Source organism: Pelecanus crispus, chromosome 3 (assembly GCF_030463565.1).
Source record: "Pelecanus crispus isolate bPelCri1 chromosome 3, bPelCri1.pri, whole genome shotgun sequence".
Classification (NCBI taxonomy): Eukaryota; Metazoa; Chordata; class Aves; order Pelecaniformes; family Pelecanidae; genus Pelecanus; species Pelecanus crispus.
Genome location: NC_134645.1, coordinates 22169414 through 22189010, shown reverse-complemented (window position 1 = coordinate 22189010; position 19597 = coordinate 22169414). Strand labels below are relative to the sequence as shown.

At 38.1% G+C, this 19597-nt stretch overlaps 1 protein-coding gene across 1 annotated transcript in view; it reads right to left on the bottom strand.

Annotated features, from left to right (window-relative positions):
• FMN2 (formin 2) overlaps positions 1 to 19597 on the bottom strand; it is a 165462-nt gene that overhangs the window by 93963 nt on the left and 51902 nt on the right. Inside the window, exons 5-6 of the mRNA XM_075706918.1 lie at positions 12965 to 14601; positions 11766 to 11910 (exon numbers count right to left, since the gene is read on the bottom strand). Coding sequence (XP_075563033.1) covers positions 11766 to 11910; positions 12965 to 14601 — 1782 coding nt within the window. The remainder of the gene's footprint in view (positions 1 to 11765; positions 11911 to 12964; positions 14602 to 19597) is intronic.

Genomic DNA, 19597 nt, shown 5'->3' with positions numbered 1-19597 from the left:
TCTACAGGGCCCTAAGCTGTTTGAATTCAACTTACTGTAAATTTTATATCATGGGTATGAGAAGCAAGTAATGCCAGGGAAGGACCCTTATCTGTAAAACAATGCAATTCTAGATGAAGTACTTTTCAATGCAGGGCTACAACCATTACACAGATTGAAGAGGTTAATATTTAATCTACTCAGGTTGCTGAGTTTTACACTATACTAAACACACTGAAGAAAACCTTTGTGAATCACTTGGAGGAAAGAAGAGCAACCAGGTAATTAGAACTGTTAGTTCAAGTTCTTTTTACATTGCAGTCAGGAAGCATATACATATTTTTTCGAGTTACACAGTTCCTGTCTTAGCACCAAGGTGCTGTATCATCTACAGCCCCACTGGCAAAATTATTTAGAAATCAATCAGTAAAAATAAGATTAGAAAAAGTACAATTAATTTAGCCTGAGTAAAGAGTGTCGTAATCCAATTCACACCTTAAAAAAAACCATAGAAGTACCCACAAGATGTTTGCCCTGTGGCCAACTTTGATTCACTTAAGTTTTCAGACACAGGTTTGTATTTTGATGTTTGAGCAGTAGCTGAAGAGAAGTAGTAAAAGCCTGACCCAGAACTCTGCTACTGGGACTGCTTAGGAAAGGAAACTTGAGAAACTCATGGTGCTCATAGGTTTTCTGAGGATGTGGTTGACTGGCCAATTGTTTTATTAATTAATTTTTTCCCCCCTTAAGCCTTCATAACCATCAATTATGAAGGTATTTCATCCTCCTTTCCTCGAAGATTCCTCACTAGTTACAGTGAAGTGAAAATACAGCATTCTGCTCATGAACTGAAAATTTTAGCATTAGAAACCAAGTATGTTGTAACTATTGTTTGTAAGGTTAAAGACCTAAATTCAAGGCATAGCTATTGACATAATCTGTCAGAAATTAGCAAGAAATTCCTATGCAATTGTCTAATCCATGTAATATATTATTAGGGATTTAAAACTGAAGTCAAATGGACTGAAATAGGATAAAATAGACAGATTTTCTGAAAGGGAAAACTAATGTAATTCAGAAAAATATAATTAGGATGTCCCGCACTATCCTTCTAATAGGCTATAATCACTCTATATGTTTTTAAAATGGAACATAAATGTCATCTAAGCCTGGAGCTGAGATAAAGCTGGGACAGGTAATATGAGATTTTCTTGTAAAAAGAAGCTATTACCTATTTACTTCTTTGCAGCTACAAAAGGTTACAAAATAAAATAGATCTTGGGCAGCAAGGTATGGATCAAGTCTTTCTAACAACTACGTTGCAATGTACATCTCTAATAACAACCAAACAAGTATCTTGCATTTTATTAGGAAAAAAAGCAGGCACAAAATTTCAAAAATAAGAGAAAGTCTTCACCTGGTATTTCTACCAAACCGTATTTCCAGAAAAGGCAGAGCAACACAAAGTAACAACATGGTACATTACGTAACAAAAGTTCAGAAACTTCTCCTTAAAGCTGTCCACTCCAACAACACTGACAAGACTGAATTCAGTATGGAAGATGTTGGGGAAACTGTTGATTCCAGCTCCTACCATTATTGCTTTTGCTCAAGTCTGAAACATCTCACAATAATAGAATAACTTAAGCTTGCTGCTGTCATGAACATATAGAGGGAGTCCTTTGTTGCTTATTTTGAAAAAGAAAACTATCCCAAAGCTGACAAAAAAAAAAAAAAAAAAATTAAAACCCCATTCCAAAAGTCCTATAAGGAAATAACAATAGTAACACAAAGTGGCAAGAGCTTATCTGGAGCAAGTGTTTACATTTCTTGTCACTCATATTCTGAAAAAATGAAGTAGAAATGTAACTGAAGCAAGCTACTGCGTTGGCCAGGAGTAAAACAAAACAAAAGAAGAAAACAGAGAGTAAAATAGCTTTGTTAAGTGGTCTTCCCCCAAACAATGTTACAATTGCTTTCAGGTGTGAACGTACCTAGGACCAAGGAAAGGTCCACAATTTGACCTTTCCAAGGGAAGCAGAACTACACTATTCTCTCTTGGAGGCCCAAAGAGCAAAGATGAGCTGGAATCTGTCCTTGGGACTCCCCCTCTTCTAATGGCATCAGCACCCATATACTACTATATTCGCTTCAAATTGCGAAATCACTGTTTCTACAACCCATCAGCAATATAAAGCTCAGAGAGCTACCAAGATCAGGTCTACAAATACAGCAAGGGGACCAACACCAGAGAAAGCAGAACCAAATAAATTAACCATGTTGTTACAATGCAGGCTAGAACATGATTTCTTAGGGTGCATGATTCCCGTCAATGCTATAGGACCAGATTTAGTGGCCTAGTAAAATCCCTTCAAGTTCTGTGCTCTGAAAGGAATCTGGCCTAAAAGTCAGCAGGAAAAAGAAGCTGCTTTTTCTGAAAATAAGCTGATGGACAGGACAATAATTATCCACTGAGTGCCACATCTTGCCAGTGATCGGGAGGGTGGTGGGACGTGGGGTGGGGGCAGCACTGTCCCAGTTTAGAATAGGCTGTCTTTGCTGTCAAAATTCTGAACTACAATGACATCAAAAGACTACGGAAAAGCCTAACTGTCAGGTGAATGGGTGCAGAACAGCAACAGATAAAGCATTGTAATGTAGCAGCTACCAGTTTTGTCTGGCTTTATTTAAAATGTAGGGTTTATGTCAACTTTTATACTAATCTCTATTATGCACTTCATTCCCGTTTCAGTCAATTGCATGAATACTATAGTTTCCTCCAATAGAATGGCTGTTACAATACAACACTAATTCAGAAAATATTAATATTAACATAAATGCCCAAAGCAATTCCCACATTTAAAAATAAAACAATAAAATAAATCAGCTGCATAGTCTGGGCCTACAGGCTATAGACGAATGACGCCATTTAAAAGCGGAACAACAAAAGTCTGATAAATCCAATCTCTACAAGATCTAAAGCCTCAGACACAATACACAGCTCCTTTTTAGTTTGGATTCTGGATCTCTGCTTTAAACAAATTTAAAAAAAATAAATAAAAAGGAAGCTAGAGATATTATCTGAAGCCTGAAGTCTAGGACAAACTTTCTAATTGTTGAGTGGTCCTCATTGTTAAGCAGTAAACAAACGACATGCCAAATTTGTTCCTGATTGTTTAACACAAGCAAAACAGTCAAAGAGATATTTAGAGCAAGACATATGTTTGATGAGAACCCTGAAGCAAAAATACGAAGATTCCCTTTCCCCAGAATAATATTTAGTTAATGCATGGAATTTTGCAGCGATTCTTTCTCTCTGGTTCCGATTTTGACTGCCAGCATTAAGCAAAATTATCCCAAGGCTCTCACCAGTTAAGAAGAATGACTATATCTTACAAAAAGTCACATGCAGAAAACTCCACTCTGCAAAGCCCTATAGCTTGTAACTACTGCAGAGAGGCTGCAGAAACCCCAAAGTCCCAAACAAGATGTTAAGAGACAGGATCAGGGCAGTAATGCAGTCACCTTCTCACTAGCCATTGTGACAACACATCTTTTCTGCAGATTCAAGTGTATTCCAAATGTAAACCTGGCAATCACAGAACTGGACCCATGATATCTTTCACATGTATCTCCTTGTCTTCTTACAGATGTAACAATAATATTATGCTCTTATGTGTGTGTGGTGGTGGGTTTTTTTGGGTGGTTTTTTTTTGTTTTTTTTTTTTAAGTTAAATCCAGAAGTGACGTCTGGCTAGTAATAGCAATTGTGAGAGTGGAAATAGGGACTACTTCAAGTTGTGAGATCATTTTGGTACAATATGAGATCAAATATTTCTACGTAATACTTAGAAAAAGAAAACCAAACCCTCAAAACCAACACCCAGTCCTGGCGGTCTAATAGCATATCTGTGCTGATGGCACACAATGATTTAACTGAACTCAACTTTTACCACAGAACATCAATCATAAAGTGCAATTTTGAGCACCTCTCTGTCTCTTCCCCTAATCAAAGCTGGAATCACCACTGCAAACGAACTGGTTACTTTCCCCACTGAAGAGTCTTATAACCTATAAGGAGATACCTAAGGTTTCAAAATTCTCTTACATACGCTTCTAGATGAAAGTTGTTGACATGTTACGCAAATTAGTGCAGCCAAGCAGCCGTGTCTGCCAGTTTGTGGATGCTGTAACTTTATGCTTAAGGCTAAAGGTTAAACATAATAGTTACTTTTCATTCATTTTACCTATTACCCTACTGTGCTTTCATAAATAGAGCTTTTAAAGATACAGATGAGAAACAGTTCATGCCCTTTTATGCTGTTTTATCACTGAAATAGTATTGTTTGAAATGAATAGCATAAAACTATTACTGTAGAAGTAATCTTTTGCTAAGAGATTGCTACCCCAGTTAATATTCCTCACTTATGACATTAGATGAATATTTAGATTGCTTAGATTCAGATATACAGTAGTAAGTTAGACAAGTATTGTGTTCCTCAACAGGAGGCTGAACAATAGTAAAATGTCCCTTAATAAAAAATAACAACAATATTCTAACTTTAAGGACTGGAGTAGGGGATGGAGATAAATAGCAAAGTTTAAATTCTTTAGTTGAAAAATAGGTCACAAAGATTTTATTTTTCCATACCTAAAGCTCCTCTTTGAGAGTTTAGGTCATTGTTATGTATGACAATTATAGTTATTCCTTCTTTCATCAGCTAAAGGACCAGGGTACCTCAAGTTTAGTTTCTGTATTTTCAGATCTTATGTTTGTAACTGTCAAAATGTCTCTGTGGGTTAGTAATGCAAGTGCATGTTCCGATACTACAATATAAACTTTTTTAAAAAAAAAAAAAAAAACAAACCACCAAACCAAAAAGCTAACATTTCCTTATAAACTCTGTATAAATGCATGGTCTACAGTGCACTCAGCAGGTGGTTTTTGCAGGTGACCAGCCCAATGGCTATGAACAATCTTGACACTGTGTACTCAAATTAGGCATGCAATTACACACAATTTTTGCAAGATCTTGCAAAACATACTGCATGCCCAAATGCACTTGAAATTAACAGTCTTAATTATATTATAAAAAGTTAGCACATCAGATCAGGGAGACAGACATGGAAGAAGCAGGTTGCGGGGGGGGACGCTTAGGAAAGGGTAAAGAATGAAAAAAAACACCAACCCAGTCCAAAAAAACCTCCCAAAGAACGATGAGAACCCAATATGTTATCTAGTAGGAGATAATAACAATAAACAAACAAAAAAAACATGCTGTAAAAGCTTTAGTCTTCCCACTTTTAAAGGGGAACATATGGTTACAGTCAAAAGTATGACACTATTCACTGTACCTACTCCAAGTGAATACAACTTTTTTGTTCTTGCTGTTTGTACTGAAGTCAACACTAAGTAACAAAATACAGTCATAAGGAAGAATCTGAAAAATCAATACCTCTACAAATAAAAAACTAACTTAATCTTAAAACCTTCATTTTCATGCTGACAGTAAAAATCTGTTTAACTTGTCAGTTAGGATCTGACAGTAATACAGACAAGTACATTCGCACTTAAGTTAGTGATTTTTTTTACATCATCATGACCACTGTGCCAAACTCCGATTTCTAGGTGAAACACATTCGACCCATATGCACATCTAATTCTGAAACAATTTGAGTTTTCTTGATCAGATTTAGAACTACTGTACTAGAAAGTGTTGCTTCTTGCCTTAGCAAAATCAGTGTAGACAGAGAGATGGGAGAAGAAATACGTATTGCTATATCCATATTTTCTTCCTTTCTTCTTCCCTTGATATCATCCAATGCTACAATGTCCACTGCACGAAGCGAGTCAGAAGCACCATGGAGAGATGGAGAAGAAAGTATTTGAAAGGTGTAGAACTGCTGGCTGTGGAAATGGAAGATCGTCAACCTCCCTGGGAAGATGGCTGTAACCAAGGTGCTTCTACTCGACAGTGTCAGGTACAGCAAGAATTGTACACAGCCCGGGGTGGCAGCTACCTTTTTCTTGGGTATCAAGATCTGGGTTATGCTTTTTAGATATGCAGCTTTCAGTCTCACAAAACAGCTGCAGCTCACTGACTCCAACCCAAAGCTTATTTTTCTCTTTATTTGAACAAACTTTCAGTAAGACCTTCCCCTGCAGAGGTCTTCCAGAGCCATGAGGCCATTGTCAGACACTCTACGTGGCTCTTCTGGTTAAGAAAGGAACATAACCTTTCTCGCCCATACAGAACCCGTAAGCAGCAGCAGCGGCAGCTAAAACAGGCTGTTACATCAGCAGAAGCTTTCAGTGCTAGTGAGGATACACGAACAAAATAGAGAAACCCACAGAGCTCTTAGGTCACAAGATGAGTTTGCAAGATTGTCAGATGCCAAGTTCACGTTTGTTTTTAAACTTGCAAATATATGATCCGAAGAAAAGAAAGCAGGAAGGAAACAAGAATGAGAAACGCATGTGGTTAATAGAGGACATCAACCTGGGAAGCCTGAACAGGCAGGGTTATTTGATATATAGATGCAGTCAGCTAAAACTGTGTTTGCAACAAGGAGAACTTTGTAGATACAGTTACAGAACAAATAATATAATAACAAAACTTGCATTAAGCCATATAAAGAAGAGAATGAGAGGTAAAAACAGAGATCACATTCAAACAGCATCTCATAACAGAAATTATTCTTACAAGCCAAATAAGTGAGATATTATTAATTTCAAAATAACTTCATGACATTATTAATTATTTGCTTGTCTAAGTAAAAGTAATGCATCAGTCAAGTCCTCTAAAATTCCCGTCTGTAGGGGCAGCAGAACCCCAACTGTATCTCTGGAGAGTACATAAAGTCACAGCAAATGGTTGTGCCATTGACACAGGTAACAGATCAGTAAGTGTGGATACAGAGAGCTCCTTAAGACAGTGCCTCCACTGTTTGCAGAGGGAATAAGCCCTCCTTTTCAGAAAATTATTTTTCCCTTTATGTCATTCCTTGTTAATGAATAATCATGAATAAACTTTTATCTGTTAACTCAATATGGCATTTACCTTATTTACCAATTTATACTTTTTTCATGTGGCATTTTATTTCTAGAGGTATTCTATTACCACAGCTTCTTTATGTTCAGCTTAAAAATTCAAAAATGCTGAAATCATTAACTAAACAGTTTTATTGATACATCTTGTTTGCATCTAAGGCTTTTGAAACAGAATCAAACTTTAGTAACCTATTACTTATTTTCTGGGGTGGAAGGGGGAGATTAAAATCTTAATGTCAATAGATTAATAGTGCACTTTCCATATGAGAATATCTTTAACATTTTTATTTTGTTTACATGATAGATTATAAACACATGGTCTGCTCTTGAAAAGTTCATTGCAGTTACTTCTATATTATTTTCCAAAAATACAGTTAGAGGATTATCAGTAAGGCTTCTAAGATGACTTCAAAAAGTTAGGAAAGCAATCTATGCAAGTCAGCTCAGCCCCTTCTGTATACTTATTATGCTGACAGTGATATCACGATTTTCTGATTATGTACCATTTTTCCACTGAACCCATTCAGTGCACACTGGCCAATGCTTGCCATGTAAGTTCATTTTTAATATTGCATTTACCGTCATTCTTGAGTATGTGGCCTTAACCATAAGACTATCATTTTTCTTCCTGCTTTGCTAATTACATGTTTTTTAAGTGCTGCGACAACTGATAAAAGCATTTTTTACTCAGGTAACAGCTTTATTCCCTAAATAATCATTATGAACTGTGCTTATTCCACACAGTCCATGCTAGTTACGGAAAGGGTCCTATGAAAAATACTATCCAGCCATGTAACCAAAACTAGTACTGTAACTACATGGCATGGCTGAACAAGACACTCCAAGAGTGAGTTTTCAGTCTTTGCTTGGGTCAGACACCATAGGTTTGATGAGATCCACTATGTGCTGAAAAGAACATCCAGGTCAAGAATACCCCAGGCTCACAGCAAGTTTCTGAGGGAAATTACTTTAGACAGAATAAGAGGTGACACAGAATCAGACCTACTATGCTCTATATTTCCACCTGTCAGATCTCCTCAGTTCTTCCCTCCCTCCCCAGTTACTCATCTTAATCTTCCTTTGCCTCTCCTCTTGGCCCCTATTTTCCAACCTGCCAGTACAAGGTTAGGAAAAAATCTTCAGAATTACACCTGAAGTCTCTCATGAGTAACAGGAACTGAGATATAGACTGTAGAGTGGCAAAATTTAAGAAACCCTTTACACAACTAACAAGACATGTATTTGATAAAATTTTTCCATATTTCAAGTCTATGAAACTATGTGGACATGAGCAAAACCAGACTTTGTTTTCTTTCTTAATGTTGGCAAAATGAAGGAGACACCCAATGTAGCAGGGGGGGAACCCAACCCAACAAAACTTGCAGCCTGAAGAGCTAAATTTTGGCAAAGTTATAACAACAGGGACTTATAATGAAAGCCAGACCACTTTAATAGGTAGCAATGGCAGCCCCACCTATAATACAGCCCATAAAGGACTTTCTTTGAAGATTTAGTAGGCATTCTCATTGAGCGAGCCTACACACATTTACAGCAGCTGAGAATTTGACATATACGTATTAACAGAGCAAAATAAATCACAGCTTTTGCCATAGCACTAAATGAGAGACAGTAAGAATAAAACCAGCTGCATTCACAAATAAATATTAACACTTCATTTTTTCTCTTTCTTTAAAGTTCTGGAATGGATTTTAATGTGGCCTTCATTCAGTGCTAGACATAATATTCATTTTTTTAAAGCATTAATTGATTTATATTGTATTAATTTATTTGTAGATGATCATGGCAAGGAAAAAACAATTAGAACCAATACTTGGGTAGGGTGAAATTAACTCAATCGTTAACTCAAAAAACCCCCAAACAACCCACAACAATATATACAATTTTACCATTTAAGAAGGGGTCACAATTTAGAAATAATTATATCATGCATATCTACATACATACACAAGCAAACATATGCATATACTCTATAGCATATAGCATAAATATCTCTGTGTGCGGAACATCAGCATACTCCAACATAATTAATCTTCACCCACTAAAACATCCCAAAACTATCAAATCTTCCTTCAGATTAGCTAGAATTCCACACCCCCCGCCCTGTGATGTGGCCTCCTCTGTAAATACATTTTTATTTCAGCTTACAATAAAAACATTGTTTTATTAAAATCAGATGTTTACGTAGAGTACCAAATATTTTATGCATTTGAAAGTTATCTGGGCATTTTTTCCTGACTACTATTTCCAGCGTAGCTAGTATTTTACATCCAATCCATCCAAGCAATACAACCGCTCAGCACACCCGCACATCAATGCAAGCAGGAAAACCAATTGCCAGACTAGAGTGTTTCTGGAAAGCAGCAGAGTGAGCTTTGCAGGTCCTGGTTCTGTTCTGTACAATGCTCCTCCATAGCTCAACAGGTGACAGAACACATCTGCTTTGCATAACGTGTCCCTGTAAAAATCACTACAGAAACACCATTTGTAAGATCTTTACAACAGCCGTAACTATCATAGAAGCCATGTAAGTCAGTAACCACTTAAACAGCACTTGGTGCTTCCTATAAAAACATACTTGTGGAATTACAGCCATGCTTTCCCCAAATAATTGTTTCTTCTGCTAAATGTGGATGGACTTCATTATCCAAGTGTTTACTGCGGTATAAATGAAGAGAATTTAAAAAATGAAGACCTGCATTCCAAACTGCTGAGAGGGCGCACGTAGAAACTATTTGTGAAGCTGTTCTATTTCAGTTGTCTCATGTCCATACTATGAAAAGCCCAAACTGGATTTGCACACATGAACATTTAACCTTGACATCTACAATAAATGATAGCTCTAATTGTAATTCTAATGAATGCCTGCAATTATCTGTTTGGTTGATCTTTTCCCCCGAGATACTACAGTTCAACAAATCAGACTTCTCTATTATGCAATTTCACTCTCTTTTGGGGAGCGGTACATTTGTTTGATCACCAGAGGAAGAGATTCTCTTCTGTCAAATTAGGTGGCACCTACTTAGATTGCCTTAAACTTCTGTGTGGAAATTCCTGTCATAAACAACTTGTTCTTTTCAAAGAAGTTAACAACAATGTCTTTTTCACTGAGTTTTATCTACATTTTATTTATTTATTGACAACGTATCTAAATTTTTGGCATCGCAAGAAAAATAAAAACTCTTAGTATTCAAATCCACATCTAATGTTTATTCATAACTGCTGTCTGTCTTTAACCACCATTTACATTACTGAATTAAAGAGTCATCACTTCTACTCTGTTTAGAGATCTGCATCACCAAACCTCATGGAATGTGAATGGACCAACAGTTCATCAGGTATACCTTTGCACTCCTTATTTTACTTAAAGAGCTATCATACTAATTTAGTTAAGAATAACCATTAAAAGGGGCTTTTTCTAGAAGAAAGGAAGGAACAGCAAAGGTCTTGCACTTTGGACCTTTATTGCAGGACTGCAAGTTAGCAACAGCACTGTTACCTTTCCTCACATCCCACTTAGTGCAGCCTAGTGCAGCACACAGGTACATGATGAACAGTCACATGAGTGTGGCTGAACTATCCTTCCCATCTGTCCAGGTAAAGGTTTTATCCAGCATGTTGGGATTATCATCCTAACTTCATTACCAGTTCTGTCACATACAGCAGGTTGTCTGCACAGTAAAGAGTGCCTGCCTGTTTATATTGCTGATGAAAGTATGTCTCTGGGCACAAGATCTCCAGAACTACTAGGTGGAGAGATCATAATCAAACATAAGATCTACTGCATGGAGATTTTGAAGAGTCTCGCTGAACGTCCAATATGTGTGTGTGTGGGGAAAAGATCTTGTATAGCTTTAACCTGTGTGTTGAAAGGTGATGGAAAGAACAGCCTAGTCTTGAATTGGGTACAGGGATGTGAAGATGAGATAAAACAAGAACTTGAACTGCTGTTTAGGATTCTACATAAGAAAACTCTCTGCTGTAGCCTGAAAGTTTAACTGCAAATTAATTATCACACCACTGCAATTTGATTTTCACACAGATACCAAGAAGATTACAGTAGTCATGTAAATACTCAGATTCAATTCCCAGGTTTTAAAGTTCTACATTTAAAATATGCTTCCTATTTTTATTTTACCATACACCATTCCATTTCAAGAAACCAGTTTGATTAATGTTGGATATTCCCAGCTGTGCTTGTCATTTATTGTATGCATAAACTTCATATTCATAATATATGTAAACACAACACAAACTTAGAACTGTTATGATTGGTGTAACATTAGGACTTAGATTCTTAAACATATTTTTTCTCTGAAGTCATGGTAATTCATATGCAACTCATTATTTAATTTATAAAATTAATCAGAATAATTTATATACCACTCATTGCACATGTGCAGTCAATTCCAAAGCATCATATAGGCACCTAATTATTTTAGTTTTATTTTTGTTAATTTTTAAGTGGATAAAGCAAAGTTTTTTTTAAGAAAACACATACTTGAAGAGTAATTTATAAAAAAGAAATCTTCAGTCTTTAAAAAATATAGCTTTGAAAGCCATCCCACATTCTCTCCTTTTCTTTTATTTCTATAAAGTGTGTATATATATGTGGTAACAATTTCACACCAGGCAAAATTCATCTCAGCTGCATGCAAAAATACGTCTTTATGTAAAAACCAGCCTAGAAAAGATCTGAAATTAAATGAGTACTCACTTGTTTAGTCTTTGTTTTTGTAATGGTGTCCGAAATGGGTTTCTTCCTCTCTTTAACAGCTGTTTTAGAAAACAGTTCTTCAAACTCATGATAATCTATGGAAGGTTCTTCAATTTTTTCCCACACAAGTGAAGCACTAGAATCTCTAAAGTTAAGCAAAAGACCTATGTAGGGCAATGTCAAACTAAATAAGGTCATAAATGGAGGAATGAAGAAAATAAAATAGCAGCAATTTAAAAGTTGTTGCCTAACTTCTACTAGCAGCATTTTGATAAGATATACTGTTGATTCTTTCCCATACTTCTGTTTGCTTCTTTGTTTACACACAATAATGGTCAGGCTCCTTTATATTCACCCACTTTACATACACAGGAATAGAAATATGCTATATATAAGCTATAAAGCGTACAGACATAGACACAAAGAGAAGCAGAAATAGACAGTTATCTGCAGACCACCTGTGTAACAGTGGCAAGAACTTGAAAACAAAGAAATTCATCATTAAACAACAGCAGAAGGGTTTTACATTCAGTACGCAGATACATAAAGAAAAGATTGATAAGGAAACTTCTTTTCATGACCAAGAATGATATTTTACCAACAAACAAAAAGCATCAACAACTGAAAATACATATATCAAAGTCATATCAAAGTAAGGGATGTCAGAATAACTTTATGCTTCCATGCAAATAAATTGCAGTTTGAATCTGCCTGCTGAGTGTACAAGGTGGAAAAAAAAGGATTTCTGGAGAAAGGAAAGAGGCTAAAATGCGTTCAGCATACATTGATCTAGAAGGAAGACACTACCAAAACTTGCAAGCTGCTCCAGAGAGAGACCGACACTGTTTTGAAAGTTGAGGGGAGGCACAAATAAGACATTTTAAACACCATCTCACAGAACGCTTAGTGGCACACAGTCACGCCCGGATCTCTGATCAACGCGTGGTATGTAACCCCGAAGGACAGCTGAAAACACTACCCTCAAAGAGCTTTCATGTGCAAATAACATTACTCAGAGTTTGTGTGCTTTAAATAAAACAGGCACCTCATTTAAATCTCCAACTACAAGTAAAACCCTGTTTGCACTGAGGTTCTCTCAAAGACCTGCCTAGCAGTAAATACTTTTGCTCATAACATACGACACTATCAGGACAGCCACAAAGTGAAAACACCACTCTCTTCACAACTCTACGACTTACCTCTTACTGTGGAGCTGAATCCTTGTCCAGTAAAGAGGCTTCATTGGCCGAGAAGGCTCTATCACATGTTTCCTGCTCCCTTTCTCCTGATTCATCCCCATTGCAAATAAACCAGATGATAACGGAGGAGGAAGAAACCCACAGACCTGTGGGACCGCTGGGTAGGTGCTGCCCTGGGCTGGCGCTGGAAGGGGTGGCGCTTCTCCAGGCAAAGGTGGTGGGGCTGGAGGTGGCATCCCCAACCCAGGCAGAGGAGGGGGTGGTGGAGGGACACCAGCACCAGGCAGAGGCGGTGGAGGAGGGACACCTGCCCCAGGCAGAGGTGGAGGAGGAGGGGGGACACCAGCACCAGGCAGAGGTGGAGGAGGAGGTGGAGGGGGGACAACTGCACCAGGCAGAGGTGGAGGAGGAGGTGGAGGAGGGACACCTGCACCAGGCAGAGGCGGTGGAGGAGGGAGACCTGCACCAGGCAGAGGAGGTGGCAGAGGAGGAGGAGGAGGAGGGGGGGGCGGGATGCCCCCTCCGGGCAGAGGTGGGGGAGGTGGTGGCAGTCCTGCTCCAGGCAGAGGTGGTGCTGGGGGTGGGGGTGGCATTCCCAGGCCAGGTAGAGGAGGAGGTGGGGGAGGGACACCAGCTCCATGTAAAGGTGGTGGTGGTGGTGGTGGGGGAGGGGGAGGCGGGATGCCCCAAACAGGCAGAGGGGGTGGGACTCCTGCTCCGGGCAAAGGCGGTGGTAGAGGTGGTGGTGGGACTCCAGCACATGGGAGAGAGGGGGCTGGAGGCAGCATAGGTATCTCCCCGCTTGGCAAAGGTGGAGGAGGAGGAGGGGGTGGTGGCATGCCCGGCAAAGAGCGGTCCAGGTGTGGCACTGCTGAGCCAGCAGAAGGAGGGAGTCCTGAGCCGGGCAGGGGTGGTGGGGGTGGTACTCCTGCCAGGCACACGGGAGTGGCAAGCGAAGGGCCATGTGCTCCAGGCAGGGGAGCAGCCGGTTCGGTGGCTGGCAGTGATGGGGGAATGCTACATGTGGGCTCCGGGGGCAAAGGAGGAGGATGTTCACTACAAGTCACATCTACAGTACTTAGAGGCTGATGAGAAGCTGGCATTTCAGTCTCTCCTTCAAATGCAAGGGACAAATTAACTTTGGGTCCTGGAAGAGGTGACTGCGGCATAGTCTGTACTGATTGGCTTGCATCCAGCGGCACCAAGATTAGCTTCGGCGACAGAATTAAGGAGACTTCAGAACAAAACGTGGGCTGTAGTTCTAGAGCTGGCAATTTCTGAGTTGGCCCTTCACTTTTGCCCCCTTCTAAGTGCGGTGGTGGGGGTGGCTGTGGCAGTACATTGGCTGAAGGCATTGTGTGTGTTAAATAATCCTCTGTTGGTGATGTTTGTACAGATCTTGCTTGTGACACAGTCCTGGGTACGGTCTCCCCTCTGTCTGTTTGAAGAGTCACACTGTTGTGTTCCCCGCAGACTGCATGTGTGTGCTCAGTTTCCTCCTCCCTCACAGCAGTCTGTACCTCTGCAGCAGGGAACTGTTTCTCTAGTTCTGCAATTTTGGTCCTCAGATCCTCAATAGTTTGCTCAAGTTGTTGGATGACACTGGCACGCTCCTTGGATTTCAACTCAAAATCATCCTTTGAAAGAAAATAAACACATAATAAGCACAAAACAGATAACATTCATCACTATATTAAGAAATTAAATTTAGATCAAGAATATTGGTATTCCAGATGTTCAGAAATAAGCCAGTTTTGACAAGCCTTTAAAAACAGAGGTATCATTTTGGCTAGCTGCATCACAGTAGAAGAAGATAGCTTAGGAAAATAACTTGCTTCAGTATGAAACTACCTTCATCAATATGAGCATGTTTTAGACCATGATTATATCTGGCAAAACCAAAAATCAGCAGCAACCCCTCCTTCCCCCCACCTGACCAAGAAAACGATCAACCACTGATAACAAGTACTGCAAGTATCTGCGTACACATGGATATGCAGACATGGCAGTGGAAGGGCACTTCATTACTTTAATTCTGTTAACTGAAAATATGTCAAGTGTTTCTTCAAAGGGGTGCACTGTGCATAAACAGACTCAACACACTACTGACTGCTGAGTTTCAATATACATCTTAATGATACAATACAGATTAGGAATACAGAATTTAACAAATGTGCACTTTTTGGAAACAGCTAATCTCAGAACAGAGTATGCCCAGCATGCTTGGGAAGGAAAAGAAGTAAGACAAAACTAAGGGACAACTTTCCTCCCACCCAAAATCTGAGACTCCTCTGCCAAGTGACAGACTACGAGTGAGTAATGCTAGAAAAGTTTCCTGTCTGGAATGGTTATTCTGTATTTGACGGTTTCCACATTTTTTATATCTTTCTCTGAAGCATCTGATCCTGCCTGCTGTAGACTGAATAGAGGAACCATTATTAACTTTAAATGGCACAGTAATTCCTACATTTTTAAATAAATACCAGTAACAAACTGTACTGAATTTAATAGGTATGTGCTTTTATCAAAAGGTACCAAAAGAAGCAACTTAGTCCAAAAATAGCCATTTGTGCTTATTCAGGAAAGCTGAACAGGAGATAGAACAGACTTGACTTTACAACACAAAATCTTTTAATAATGAAGTTATTATTTTCTAGTTGCATGCATTTACTTTTTAGTACTTTTTTTTTTTTTCCTTTAAATTTGGAATATTGGTCAGCACTTCAAGCGTTTAGTTGAATTAAGTTTGTCATGCAACAGGTTTCCCAAATGGTTACAGTAAAACAGTTATTTAGTGCCTTTTTGTTCCTTTGTATAAAACCATAAGCTTCATGTATGTGACTGTAGGCTTACTTCATAGGAAATCTTTCAAATATTCAGATTGTATAGGTCTTGTAAAGAAGCCTACAAATAAACATACAATACCTGATATACTAATTGCCTTGATTTGTTTCAGGAAGATGATGTTTTCATCTCATCCTTTGACACATGAAACATTTAAAAGTCATTTTTCTTTCTGGAAAATGAAGCTGTAACTTCCAGCTGGGGACTATTAATAAAATATATGTCCATTAATACTTAAAAACTTGTTTCTGCACAGAACTGGTTTTCAAACATAAAATTTCAATTTTGTGTTTATCTTAGAGTTTCTCAGCTGACCTAAAGGAATCCCAGAAGTAAAACAGCAACTACTGCATTTAAACCAAATATTGTTTGATTTTGACGCACCTTTATCAAAACTTACAGTCCCCTACATTGTTTGAACTTTCTGGAACAGCAGTTGGAACCACAAGTTATGGATTACAGCTAGATCTCCCTACCAAACTTTGAAGAGAAGTGTAAAACAGAGAAAGGAACATCAAAAAAGTTTTTCAATGAATAGTGAAGGAATGAACACAGCAGACATATTAACAAACAGCATTATAACAAGGAAAAAAGGTTGAAAAAAACATATCCATTACAGACTACTCATGGTGCTTCAATCCACTCAGTTTCCTTGAATAACTCAATACTTTGTAGCAGCAACAGTTTTGTTGAAGAACTTCATTATAAAGGAGAAAGAGAATATTCTATTACCCCTCTGTTTCATCTGCTCTTATCCCCCTATCAGTCACCTGCAAATACAATAATAAGGCCTATCAATTCTTCAAAAGGCAACATTATCAAAGGAAATGTGTTCCTAGGATTATTAAGGCCACACACCAGTTTTCAGTTATTTGAGAACAAATCCAGTTTCCCCAGACTATAACTCTCCTAAGCTCCCATTTTATACTGTAAGAGCACTCCACCAAGGGTTTTATGACAGGTACAGATTCCCAATTCTATCTGAATTGGAAAATTCATTCCTGCCACAAACAAACTGAAGCCAACAGGATTAGACACAATATTAAATAGTTCTGAAGAGATTTGCCTTAATGATGGCTGATCTCAGAACAGTTCACTGTTTCAAAAACTCCTTTACTCTGGAGATTGGATTCAACTTTTCACAAGAAAAAGAGGTAATCCTTGAATCCTGAAATTCTACCTGAACTACAGGAAGAACCTAGAATTCACTGTTTTACAAGAGAATTTACCCTGCAGACCACGAAATTTCTTTCAAGAGAAGAAGTATTTTTTAAAGTTTAAAAAAAAAAAATGGGCAAATGAGATGATTAAGCAATTCAGACAAGGAACAAAAATGCATTGATGAATTAAAATGACTTTTTACCACATGCCCTAAGAAGCAATTTTTCTGCTGTGCTTGAGACATAGCATTTCAAACAACCTGGTGATTTGCTATTGTGTTGTTACCCAAGAATCACCAATATATCCAGGTTTTCACAGAAACAGCATATTATGAACAAACAAGACTTTGCTGTGAATGCAGAGACATTTATCCAGAGAAAATTACATACTTTACATTTATCTGGTTTAAAAAACAAACAAAACCCAAAACAAAGCCCCAGTATTTATATGCTTCAGTAATTATTTTAGAGATATTTTTCATTTTGACTTTTAAGATGCCCCAGACTAGTTTAATTAGATTTCTGCCTTTGCCCTAGCAAGTTTAAAGTCTTCCTCTAGATCAGAAAGGGCTGTATCAAACAAACATAAACCACAGCAGTTTTCCACTATCCTCAACAAGGAAGGAAATCTAAAATATATATAAGTCCAATTGGAAATGAAAATTAGACAATTTTCTTAGAAGAATAAGCAAGGGAAGACTTAATTTTTCACACATGTAAAAGATGGTCAAAAGCTGTTGACAAAAACCAGAAGACCCAGATAAAAAAAAATACACATAATGAAAAGAAGGTTCATTTTTAATCCAAATGACAATTCCACAGCAGAAACCTACAGGGTTTAAAAGAGATATGAGGGAACTCTGTCTTGCCTAGAGTTCTTACCCAGGACCCAGGTATTGTGGAAGAGTCTTCTTTCTGTAAAGAAAGAAAGAAAGGTGGAAGCTTAAGCTTGCTTTATCCAGGTGACTTCAGTGTGAAAGATGTGAGCAGGAAAAAAATTCCAGAGGTGTACGGCTATAGAACGATGCCCAGCATTTCTCAAACAGGTTGTACATGTTCCACGTGCAATGAGTTGGATGCTCAACCTGGGAATGCTGGACTGACTGTGTTTGTGTTTGCACTGATAGGCTTGTGTGTGTACAATATCCAACTGATCTGGGAATACTGGCTTTACTGCATAAAGGTTGTACACTTGGATCTGTACATGCGCCAAAAGCCCGTACATTACATAAAATTAATTCCAATCTTGTCATGTTTTCCACACGTGCACATCAGATGTCCAGCATAAAGCTGATCTATATAGACAAAACAAGGATCTAGGATCTTCAAACACGTAAAAGCTCAGATTGCAGCTACCTTCTCTACTGCATCTGATGTCGTAGTTTCTCAGATGAGCGACCGAAACCTACAGACCCTTCTATAATTAAATTGCCAGGCAGAAAAAGACTCTACACATCTGAAATTTAGCCTTAGTTTATATGTATGTATATACACACGTGTACCTATATTATATATTTATCTATATCTATCTACCTCAACTTGCATTCACTTATATACTTTATGAACAGCCACAATGTGTCTTTTTCTTCTGAAAACAAACATAATGGCCATTTTTAATTGTAATTTTGGAATATTTGAAAAATAAAGAACAATTACAGTTTAGTTTTAGAAGTTAATGCCTTATACTATTATAAGCCAACAAGTTGCATCACCAGTTTGATAATTTTCAGCAATTTGTCACTTAGTGTCATGAAATTTCCTCTCTGGGTGGAATTCATATTTAGATGACAGGATTATACTTCTTGGGTTTTTTTCAAAACATTAACCTTTTAGTTTCTTTACATCAGAATTCATGATTCGCAGTCTATGCTGCTACCTGATTACAAGCATGCACAGGGAATAGAAGCATGCAGCTAAACAGGACTAACATGGCAAAAAGAAAAGACCCCTCAGGTCTTCCAATAAGTCAACACCTGATGGTACTAGCAGCTTCCAGTTACTTGGAAGGATGCTTGTTCCAACTGCTCTGTTAATAAATGCCTCTTTACTATGTGAAGTGAAACATTTTTGAGCGTGCTCACTCATAAAATGGCAAAAAGGAGTAGAATTAGTATTGGATTCTAGCTTCTTCCTCAGCCTATGAGATCAAATCTTTTTTGAGAAGCTTTTATTATACTGGAGGTGCATGTATGGAGACAAAGGAGATATATTTTCACAATACTTTAAGCTATGCCCCATGTTTCCTCCTACAACCACAAGGAAACAAGATGTACAGCTCCCCAAGATAACACTGAACAAGCAAGCCTTGGAAGAGAAACGGTGTAATGCATTGCCCTACCTGAAGTGATAAACTCTATTTGGTGGACATGAGCTAATCTCCCACGCAGTGACACACAGCAACAGATGGATTATACCAGCCTGCACTGTGCCGGCATTCGGACTATGTAGCTCTTCCTAAGCTAAAGAGCTAGGACATGTCTAATCAACCAAGAAGTTTTGTCATAACCTATCATGGGTGACAAAAAAACCTGATTACATGCATAAATCAATAATTATTGCAATTCAAATAGTTGAAATAAACAAACATAGGATCAGCACGGAGCATGGACTTTGAAAAAAGATGCATGCA